Source organism: Neoarius graeffei, chromosome 19 (assembly GCF_027579695.1).
Source record: "Neoarius graeffei isolate fNeoGra1 chromosome 19, fNeoGra1.pri, whole genome shotgun sequence".
Taxonomy (NCBI): Eukaryota; Metazoa; Chordata; class Actinopteri; order Siluriformes; family Ariidae; genus Neoarius; species Neoarius graeffei.
In genome coordinates, this window is record NC_083587.1 from 21,201,751 (window position 1) to 21,212,999 (window position 11,249).

At 42.7% G+C, this 11,249-nt stretch overlaps 1 protein-coding gene across 6 annotated transcripts in view; it reads right to left on the bottom strand.

Annotated features, from left to right (window-relative positions):
- Positions 1 to 11,249, bottom strand: part of relch (RAB11 binding and LisH domain, coiled-coil and HEAT repeat containing) — a 121,484-nt gene that overhangs the window by 38,117 nt on the left and 72,118 nt on the right. For all 6 annotated transcript variants that reach the window (XM_060899857.1, XM_060899856.1, XM_060899855.1 and 3 more), the window contains 2 exons: positions 3,411 to 3,523; positions 854 to 944 (listed from right to left, as the gene is read on the bottom strand). In XM_060899857.1, the coding sequence (XP_060755840.1) occupies positions 854 to 944; positions 3,411 to 3,523 (204 nt within the window). The remainder of the gene's footprint in view (positions 1 to 853; positions 945 to 3,410; positions 3,524 to 11,249) is intronic.

An 11,249-nucleotide genomic window follows, 5' to 3' on the forward strand; every position in this document is an offset into this window, starting at 1 on the left:
ATCTAACTACAACCCCAAAAATACCGTTGGCCATGCTGAGCCTAGCTACATTGCTAACAGGAGTGACAGCGCGTCTGACTGCGTCTGACTGACTGGGAGGTCGCGCAAAGCTCGGAGAGGTACGGAGCAGCTCGTCTCAATTCAGATAAGACCATATTTCATTATGGAAGTACGGTGGACTGTTCCTTTAACAATGCACAGAGCTTTCACACCAACCTGATATAAAATGTTCTCCACACACACAGGAATGTTTTCTCATCCAGTCTTCACATTTAACCGCAGCTCGCCATTTTTCTTGTCTTTCTGGGTTTGCTGGGACGAGGTGAAAAGTTAAACCAGGCTTATCTCCACGTCTGTTATTACATCCAGAAGCACTACAGGTCTCTGGCATTGTTCTTTAAGATGTAACTTCTACAAGTTTATCAGTAAATGTTTACTGAATTGGGCTCGCAATCACTCGCGTACACTTGTGACAGTCGCTGGCAAACACAAAGCTCAGCAGGCAACACAGCTGCATAAACAAATCCGCAGTTAGGATGACATCACGTGAAAGTCCTCTATACATGTCCAAAAGCTTTCGCCTGGCAGCATATAGAACTGTAAATAAACAATTTGTGTAGTTTTGTCTCTGAACTGCAGCACAGTGGGGTTGGTGGCAAAATGGATGCACATACTGTCAAATTAAAGCTGACATTCAGCACTGACCGGTTTAACTTCGGGGGTTTAATTAAAGGGTTGATTGTTTTATTCAAAATGCTATACTGAAGAGCAGAGCCAAATTTATCGCATACACACTATAGTGTATGCGTGTGCGCTTGTATGTGTGTTTGTGGTTTGGGGTGAAAGAGCCGACCTGTTCCCAGCACTGTGGTAAAAGTTCCACCTCCACCCGCGTTGGGCCCACATGCTGTGCAAAAGCCACACAGCCCATAAGGATCATTTGTCTGAAGGAGGCAGAGAAACAATAGTGGAGTGTTAGAGGCAGCCACCACAGAAATGAAAGTTATGTTAAAAACAGCCTTGATGCCACTTAATATAAAGTGTATTTTGGTGTTTCCTACAGTACAAGTAAATGCAGTCAAGCTCTAGAGCAGTTCGTCTGCTTTTTAACAGTAAGTGACGAGACAGATCCAACACATCCTAAAACACTTGAGTGCTTGATGAGTAATAAGTAGGGTCTAGTCGAGAACCGAGAAATACTGGGAAATGAAGTGCTTACTCATACTTTTTCATTCCTATTGCATCTTTTACTCAGTTCGCCTTTCAAATGTTACTCAGTTTGCCTGATGGCGGGTATACACTGAGATTTTGGGCTGTTCCAGATGAAAGATGACCAACATCAAAGAAACGTGGCAATATATGTGGTCGTGGCTCCAAAATGGTGGTCCTATGTCACACAGTGAGGTTCAAAAATAGCCAATGACAGCGTAAGAAATTTAGGATGACCATCTCACAATGTGACGGCTGCTACGACCTATATCTACTAACCGACCACTAAAAACACAGCATTAAATGATGCAATGATCAATGCAACACTGGTGCCAAACCAGCAAGGGCTTGTATGTAGTGGATGTTCATTATATCTAACTATTACAGATATTTTAAGTTCGTTTCTTAGACAAAGATTTTTTTTTAAGCTTGTTACCTCGTTAACAGTTTCGGCGAGAATCTCCCGCCTTCTTCAGAAACAGTCACCAGATGTCGAGTGGTGACGTGCCTTATCAGCTGATGTTGCGTTACGGAGGCGTGAACATCCCGCCCAATTTGACAGGTAGTTCACGCCTCCTGCTGTCAGGTCGCTCCTCCAGGACGGCACTCCAGGTGTGCGACAACGCGTACGCTCCCTCATCCCGGTTCATCGTCCTCTGCGCCCGCTTACGTATCTCCACTGCCTCTAAAATCCAACGCTGGAATCTATTTTCTTCAGCGCGAATGACTCTGGCCTCTTCCCAATTCATTATGTGATTTTGCCGTTTACAGTGGTCTGAAATGGCTGATTTTAGGTTTTCTTGGTTTGCTTTTTCTTCGCGCTGAAGAAAATAGATTCCAGCGTTGGATTTTAGAGGCAGTGGAGATACGTAAGCGGGCGCAGAGGACGATGAACCGGGATGAGGGAGCGTACGCGCTGTCGCACACCTGGAGCGCCGTCCTGGGGGAGCGACCTGACAGCAGGAGGCGTGAACTACCTGTCAAATTGGGCAGGACGTTCACGCCTCCGTAACGCAACATCAGCTGATAAGGCACGTCACCACTCGACATCTGGTGACTGTTTCTGAAGAAGGCGGGAGATTCTCGCCGAAACTGTTAACGAGGTAACAAGCTTAAAAAAAAATCCTTGTCTAAGAAACGAACTTAAAATATCAGCAAGGGGTTGATTCTTTCTTAGCTTCATTATTTCCTACGATATCAGCACAGATGGATGACGCATGCTGCTGACATTTTGTTCTTGTATATTGACTTTCACTGTAGCCTATGACTCAGTAGGTATCATCATCATACAGTCTACATACATCAAATTTGATGTCATACCCAAGTTTATTAGATTCATATCGCACAGTGTGGCTTGCAATAAACGTATAATGATTTCTGAAATCTCACAGTCTGTAGGCACAATTAGAGATCTTATTCCAGTAGCAAGTTCCCTACAATAGCATGCATACATACCAGATCTACTCAAAGAAAAACCTATCATGCATTTCAGATCACTAGCTAGCAGGGCTTAGATCAGGGACCAAGCATGTTGAGACAGCATGTAGTTTAAATGCAGCTCAAAGCAGGAACCAGCCACCAGAAGATCTCCGATATGCACCATCCTATCAAGTCTGAATTTTTTTTTTTGCCTTTTTGTATAAAATATGTTACATAAACAAATTTGTCTCGCCTATATAAAGGTGCACTCTGTAACTTTTCAAAGAGGTTCTAGGAAAGCTCTGGCGATTCTTCCACCTAATTTATAACAACTTGTTTTAGCATGAGCATTTACCACAGACAATTTTATCTTGCTCCCACGTACTGAGAAAAGAAGAGAAAACTGGGAAGTCTAATGGAAGATGTTGAAGTCTGTCAATAAGCATTTGTTGCTCATCAGCCTGACAACACCATCCCCAGTGTGAAGCATGGTGGTGGTAGCATTGTGTTGTGGGGATGTTTTTCGTCAGCAGGGTCAGGGAAACTGGTTCTAGTACCCAAGAGACTTGAGAGTGAGGCAGAGGTTCACCTTCCTAGAGGACCCTAAACACACTGCTAAGATGCACTGATTTAAGATGCACCATAAAATACAGTTTCGTGGTTCAAAACTAGGAAGTTGAATGTATTACAATGGCCCAGTCACAGTCCAGACCTCATTCTGATTGAGAATCTCTAGCAAGAATTGCAAATTGTTGTTCACTAATGGTCTCCATCACACACACCTCTGCTCATCATCAGGCCTCTTGATGAGGTTGAAGAGGATGTGCAGGAGCTGGTCTCGCTCTTTGGGCTCAGGGTGGAGGCAGGCTGTGCACAGGATGAGTGGAATGAGCTCCTACAACACAAACAAATACAAATGCAGGTGCGAGATTAAAATAAATACAACACTCCGGTTCACACACCTGTAAATACACTTGCACCTCCAGAGGGAAGTAACAGGACACTCTGGCAAACAGGGGTCAAGGATACGGGGAAAACACCACAAGGCTCGCCCTCAACACCAAGGAGAAGGTCTGAAAGTGCGCGCTTGGGTGTGTGTAGTAATAATACAGCAGTATTTATGTCCTCTTTTCAGCATGGACAAATATTCGTACAGTATAGCCTTTTCTATACTCAGCTGCTGGTCATAATCATAAAAACCTCATCATTGCAGTGGCTACTCATGACGCATGAGTTCAGGTTTGGGTCACACTAAAACAAGAAAACACTACACTGGTGAATTCTTGACACTAATCCTTTGCAAAACACTGCTTGGTTTGCAGAGCACACACCTTTAGGACAGGATCATAAATAAACAAAGCTGATGAGGACATGAAAACTGGATAATTAAACAAATCTTTGGTGAGAATTCAGTCAGGTTGTTGCCTCAGCCTGTTGATTTGTACTCTTCTTTTATTTCCTTCACTTTGATGGTACATTTTGACCTGCCAAAGCTCTCAACCCCTCCTCTTTCTGGCCTTCTGCATCAGAGTCCACCTATGCTACTTGCTTCCCTTTGAACAGAGTTAAAAGTCATGGCATCTAGCACCTGGAAGAGGGAGGCATGTGCGGAGGCCGTTAGGAAACATTTTATTTGGCCCTGATCCACATGCTGGTGTGTGGAAATTTTCTGCAACAGGGGTAACTGTCTGCTCCAGGCAAGCAACGAAAAACGGGAAGGGGCAGAACACATCATAAATATGCAAGGCTGAACATATGGCTTAACTTAGCTCACTACTCTATTATACTGTACAATACGCTCTCTACATGAACACAGTGTCAAGACACTTACTATTATACAGTATCAGCTTATCGAGAAATATTGATACACATGAACCATGCAAAAAAAAAAAGGCACAAAAACTAAATATAGCGTGCAAAAATTTCTGCAAAATTAATACAACAAAAAATGTATGTTTAGTTTTAAAAGGTGACCCTGATAGTTAAATTGTCCATGTTAAAAAGCTTGCATTTCCCCTCCTGAATGGAAGCACACTAATACACTCTGTGGTATTCTGTTATGGGAAATTAATCAATGGTGGGGTGATGTGAGGCAGCCATATGTGATGCAAAGTTGCTGTTACTACAGTGATTATTACACACCACACCAATGCGCCAATAATAACCATCTTAATTTATTGATAACGTCATACCTTTAACCAATTACATCTATGGACTTTTTTTTTTTTTAATAACCCCATTTCTCCCAATATGGTAATTTGCCTATTGTCTCGCTCTCTCTCCCCCCCATCACACAACAACTGCCAAGTGTATCTTTTCGAACAACTGCTCCTGGTCATTTGCATGCATGAACTCACAGATGTCCAGAGTCACTGATGCCCCCTTTCGACCAATGTGAACTAGGTGCTAGTGCTGGTTTGGAGTTGGTCGAGAACAACTTGTGAACCTTCCAAGAACCGGTTTTCTTTTCCACGGCCTTGAGAGCCACCACAGTGTCATGTCACTATGTCACTGTATACGTCTCCGCTTTCCCAGCAACTCCAGCACCAAACACATCAATGGCGAACTATTGGATTAGGCAGACAAGATGATACACCAGCTTTCCTGGCTGAGAGCCTGTTCTTTGGCTGTTGAAATGTGAAGAACTGTTTTGAGATTAGGCACTGGCTCCAAACTGGCCCTAGAACTGCCCTGGTAGAAAATGAGCATGTGATTGACAGGGGAGACAGTAACACCATCCCTCCCACACTGACAGCCCAGCCAAATATTCTCTCTTGGAGTCTCAGCCAAGGATGACTATCATCACTGCAATTCAAACTCATAATCTCCTGATGACAAAGCAATTGGACTCCCAAGTGACGAGAAGCATTTGTCCCATTTAAAGTTGCAAAACAAGTTAGTTCCTGTTATCAATTATAATCCAACAGATATACATATAATTTCCCAAATAAGCCCGTTTTATCCATCTCTCTTTTGAAGTTAGTTCTTATTTTTCCTCACCAGCATGTCACGTTACCATTTCTGATTAACCCTGAATAGACGAGACATTTGTTTTGAACTGGTAAAGGAGAAAAGAAAAGCACATACTTCTTTTTATACTTGCCACTAGCCCTGTAATTGGTCTCTGGTTGGTAGAGCTGCCTTTATTCCAATAACTTACATAAATGCACGTGAATGGATAAAACAACAGAGGATCCTGCTACAAAAGCCGAGATGATGCAGTGTTCAGAGTTCAAGTGTAGTCACAGTTCTGGACTACAGGGGCCAGCTGACAACATCTGGTATATAGTACAGTAAAGCATATAACTGTAATCTCTCATCTCATTATCTCTAGCCGCTTTATCCTTCTACAGGGTCGCAGGCAAGCTGGAGTCTATCCCAGCTGACTACGGGCGAAAGGCGGGGTACACCCTGGACAAGTCGCCAGGTCATCACAGGGCTGACACATAGACACAGACAACCATTCACACCCACATTCACACCTACGGTCAATTTAGAGTCACCAGTTAACCTAACCTGCATGTCTTTGGACTGTGGGGGAAACCGGAGCACCCGGAGGAAACCCACGCGGACACGGGGAGAACATGCAAACTCCACACAGAAAGGCCCTCGCCGACCCCGGGGCTCGAACCCAGGACCTTCTTGCTGTGAGGCAACAGCGCTAACCACTACACCACCGTGCCGCCTATAACTGTAATATAGTTCTAAAATAAAAATTGTAAATAAAATAGAAATACAAACCTTGACACTAAGGAACGAGGTTGTTTAACATTATAAAAGCGTCTGCAATCCTAAGAGTGCAGAACTGCACTGTAAATACATTGGATGTACCGTACATGTAACTACGACAGTGTGTTAAAATAATCATTTTAAAAAATGCAATATAAACAGATATGTTCCTCAGCAACTGAGAATTATTCCAAAGATCAAATGCCATTCTGCAGTCACTGACCACTTCATTAGGAATGGCTGGTCATCCATGCAATTAGCCAATCAAGAGGCAACACAAGAATGAAGAAAAACGTGAAGATACAGGCCAAGAGCTTCAGTTAACGTTCACATCAAACATCAGAATGGGAAAAGAATGCGATTGTGGTATGGTTGTTGGTGCCAGATGGGTTTGAGTATTTCAGAAACACCTTTTTCATAAAAGAGGTTGGCAGAGAATGACCAGACTGATTCGAGTTGACAGGAAAGCTATAATAACGCAGATAACCACTCTTAGGAACCGTAGTGAACAGGAAAGCATCTCACAATGCAAGCCATGTTGAGCACTGAGGTATCCTCCAGTAGGCACAGACACAGTTTTCCAATTTTCACCTGTCTAGTCTTGGTTTGACTGAGGGTTGGTTCACTGGATAACTGCATGAAGGAGTGAGATATACAGGCATTCCTAATAAAGTGGCCATCAGAGTGCATGAATGAACATGAACAGACAGACTCCTGTGAATAGCAAGCGTCACACCAATTGACGGAGGAAACAAGCCAATTCCCCCAGACAGCAGGAAAAATCATCCTCCAATACTCCTTGCAGGTTAAATATTACTATTCTTTAAATTCGTTTCTTAAGACAAGTTCCTTGTCTTAAGAAACGAATTTAAAGAATAGTTTCAATAGGTAGACATAATGAACTTTCACTACATAGGTTAAATATTACGATTGCCAAATCAAGACGTTTCCAATAAATACTATGCAGAGTTACACAGAAACACAAAATTGCCGGAATATTAAATGACTCAATTGAGCCAACATTAAAACAGGCTTTGCAGCTGGGAAAGATCATCATGACAGGATGTTAACATACCATATGCAGATTAATCACTGACACATAAGTCTGCTCTTTCTGCATGTACCAGTGAAGAACACTTTTCGTTTTAATTACTACTACTACTAATAATAATGCCATGTGAGCACTAGTATTGTGTTAGCTATAAAAGTTCTCTGGCTTGTAAGCTGCATTTGCCTACTAGCTTAAACACCAGACACTAATCATCTTCCATGGGAAGAAAGACTATTATATACACTTACTTTTTAACTGATGCCCTTATAACGGTTTTAAGCAAATTGCGTGTGCCGTTTGCTGGCTGTCCAGAATTTCAATTTTAGTCGTGTTTCATTGTTGGCATTTCACTCGCTAATCTCTTTTGCTTATTATGGTGTAATCAGTAACTCAAGGTTGTTGTTTTTTTTAAACCAACGTTTGCCAAATGCTCATGGTAATTATCTCTGCAATAAAGTGGGTTAAAGAATTAAATACCTGTAACTGCAGTAGAGCAGACAGGTGTGCAACTAAAACTTAATAGCCCATTGTTCTGTACTGGGTGCAATATCACAGACCTTGAGGGTGTGTCTGAGTTTGAGCGTGAGTGAGTGAGTCAGTGTGTGTGTGTGTGTGTCAGGAGTAAGAGCGGTTAAACACTTGGAACTGAATATTAGGAACAGAGGTTGGACAGTTGAGATTAACAGACAAAGCTCAAAGTCCATTAAATGAGGGCAGGAATGAGGAAATTGCTCCTTCTCATTCCCTCCAGTGTTGTTTCCCCCACTTGGCTGAGAACGCCACTATGCAAAGCAGGGGTCTAGGAGGCAGAGGTGGCACGTATCCAACATACACATCTGTCACACCTGTTGAGTACCTCTGTTTGCTCTCGAAAACAGCCTCAATTCTCTGTGGCATGGATTCCACGAGATGCTGGAAACATTCCTTAGAGATTCCAAGCCATCTTGATATGATTGCATCATGCAATTTGTGCTGATTTTTCAGATGTACTTTCAGTGCTAAGAATTCCCCGTTCTACCACATCCCAAAAGGTGGATCCATGGGATGGCAAGTGAAGAACATCGAACTCATTGTCATGTTCATAAAACCGGTTTGAGATGACTTCTGCTTTGTGCATGGTGCATTATAATGTTGGAAGTAGCCATTAGGTAGCAATGCACGTGGTCAGCAATAATACTCAAATAGGCTGTAGCATTCAAGCAATGATTGATTGGTATAAACAAACCCAAAAGTGTGCCAAGAAAACATTCCCCACACCATTACATAACCCCCACCAGCCTGGACTGTTAACACAAAGCAGGTTGGGTTCAGGGATTCATGCAGCTGGTGCCAAATTCTGACCCTACCATCTGTATGCCGCAGCAGAAATTGAGATTCATCATACCAGGCTATGTTTTTCCAGTCTTCAACTGTCCAGTTTTGGTGAGTCTGGGCACCCACTGCAGCCGCAGCTTTCAGTTCTTGGCTGACAGACATGAACCTGACATGGTCTTTTGCTGTTGTAGCCCATCCTACTCAAGGGTCGATGTGCTGTGCTTTCTGAGATGGTTTTTCTGTGCACCACAATTTCACGGAGTGGTTCTAGGAGTTACTGTAGCCTTTCTGTGAGCTTGAACCAGTCTGGCCATTCTCCACTGACCCGTCTTCTCAACAAGGTGTTTCTCTCTGCAGAACTGCTGCTGACTGGATGTTTTTATTTTTTTTTCCTTTTTTGTCCCAATCTGAGTAAACTCTAGAGGCTATTCAAATCAGCCCGTCTGACACCAATAAGCATGCCATGGGCAAAATCACAGAGATCACATTTTTTCCCTCCATTCTGTTGGTTGATGTGAATATTATCCAAAGCTGCTGGTCCATATCTGCATGATTTTAGATACTGCACTGCTGTCACACAACTGGCTGATTAGATAATTACAAATTAGTAAGCACGCCTATTAAAAGTGTTCTGGGAGTGTATATATTGATTTGGGAAATTAAAGATGTCAGTGAATACACTAATTACCCTGGTGCTGTGCAAAAAAAAATAAATAAATTAACCCCCCCCCCCACACACACACACCAGTGATTAAATACAATAGGTTTCATTGTGCTGCATGTTACACAATGTGATTCAATGTTCATTTAGCTTAGCCACACCACCCTTACTAAGATTCTCAGGCCCAGAGGCCACAGCCCCTGCACTGAGACTTACACACAGGCCATACCTCCTTTAGCAAGATTATCTATCTATCTATCTATCTATCTATCTATCTATCTATCTATCTATCTATCTATCTATCTATCTATCTATCTATCTATCTAACACAAAGGCTATACAATACAACGTAACAAAAAGACAATAGACAAAGACAACAGTGCACAAACAAGATGTGCAATGAATCACTGGATTTTCAAAGTGCAAATTAAATCCTTCAGTGATTTATACAGTACAGATATTACCATTTTCTACACCGCAGAATAATACCGGTACTGAAGACACCAAAACTTTGAAACAGCTATGTGACATACAAAAACTAATTATAGACCCTTTTCAGTCACGTGACCTTCGTAAACGCGACCACCATTTTGGACATGTAGCGGACTTCGGCTCGAATTGGTTTGAATGCGAGGAAGGCGACAAACGGAGAACATACAAGAAAAAGGAGCGAGATGCAGAAAACACCTTCGCTATCCAGCGACGTAGGGCATTTACAGGGCGAGCAGAGGGAGAAATAACAACAGTAACGACACATTAGCAACGCCGTACAGAAATAACGGTTTATGGCACAGACCCTTTCGGTTCTCGCTCATCTAGCTGCTACAATGACTGCTTAGACTGCAACAATAATACCTAACACACATTTAAGTATCCGTCGTAAAGACGTGAAACTCATCGAGTGACGAGTGTGTTCATTGATAAGCTAACACAATCTAAAAGTAGACATACCATCACACTGCCCTGGCGCTGTGTACAGTTTACCTTCTATGGTTTGTGCACTCACTATTTGCCATCACTTTCTCCAACCGTTGTTACAGATTACAGGGAACGGCCTGGATTTAAGAGACAAATACATGTTCCTCTTATTTTGAACACTTATTTGTAGGCAGTGCTTAATTTGTAAAGTGGGAGGTCCCGAAGCGCAGAGGATGAGCGGCTCCGGTGCGGGAAAACAAGAGGGGGGGAAGGGGGCACGGCGCTGCGCGGCGCTTCTGGGCATGTTTTGTAATAACACTGCAAATTAAGTTCATCTGCAGATATTTTGTGGATGTCGTTTCATGAGAGAAATCACCAACAAGACAGATATCAAAATCAGACATTAACACTAAATAAACTTGCATTTTTTTATTTAATTATTATTATTATTTTTTTTGTTACATAGTCAAAAGAGGTGTCGGATCACCGGATCCAGTGTAAATAGCTGCCGGAGCCAACGCCCGAGGTTCCGGAGCGCGCTCCGGCTTGCTCCCCCTCAAATTAAGCGCTGTTTGTAGGACACTGCCTCTGATCTGTCCTACAGTCTACCAGCAGCAAAGGAACACAACGCTAGCTAATGTCGTTAGCTAATAGCTACTACAGAAGAACAAAGAGGTTACAATGGGTTATTTTAGCCTATTTGGTTACACACTTGCCGCCACAGAATGTTAACAGCAATGTAATGCCTTTTCTGGCTAATTTTATTCGTCTTACCTCCAACAAAGTGGTCACTACACAAGCGTTGGTATGCCGCTATCCATCTTCTCCGTCGGTCAGCATCTACCGGGATCCGATAAAATGATAACCCTTGCCTTGTTTGTTGATGGGTACTACATCCAGGTGCACAACAATATAGTGGCATGATGGAAGTCTTGCTGAAAATAAACA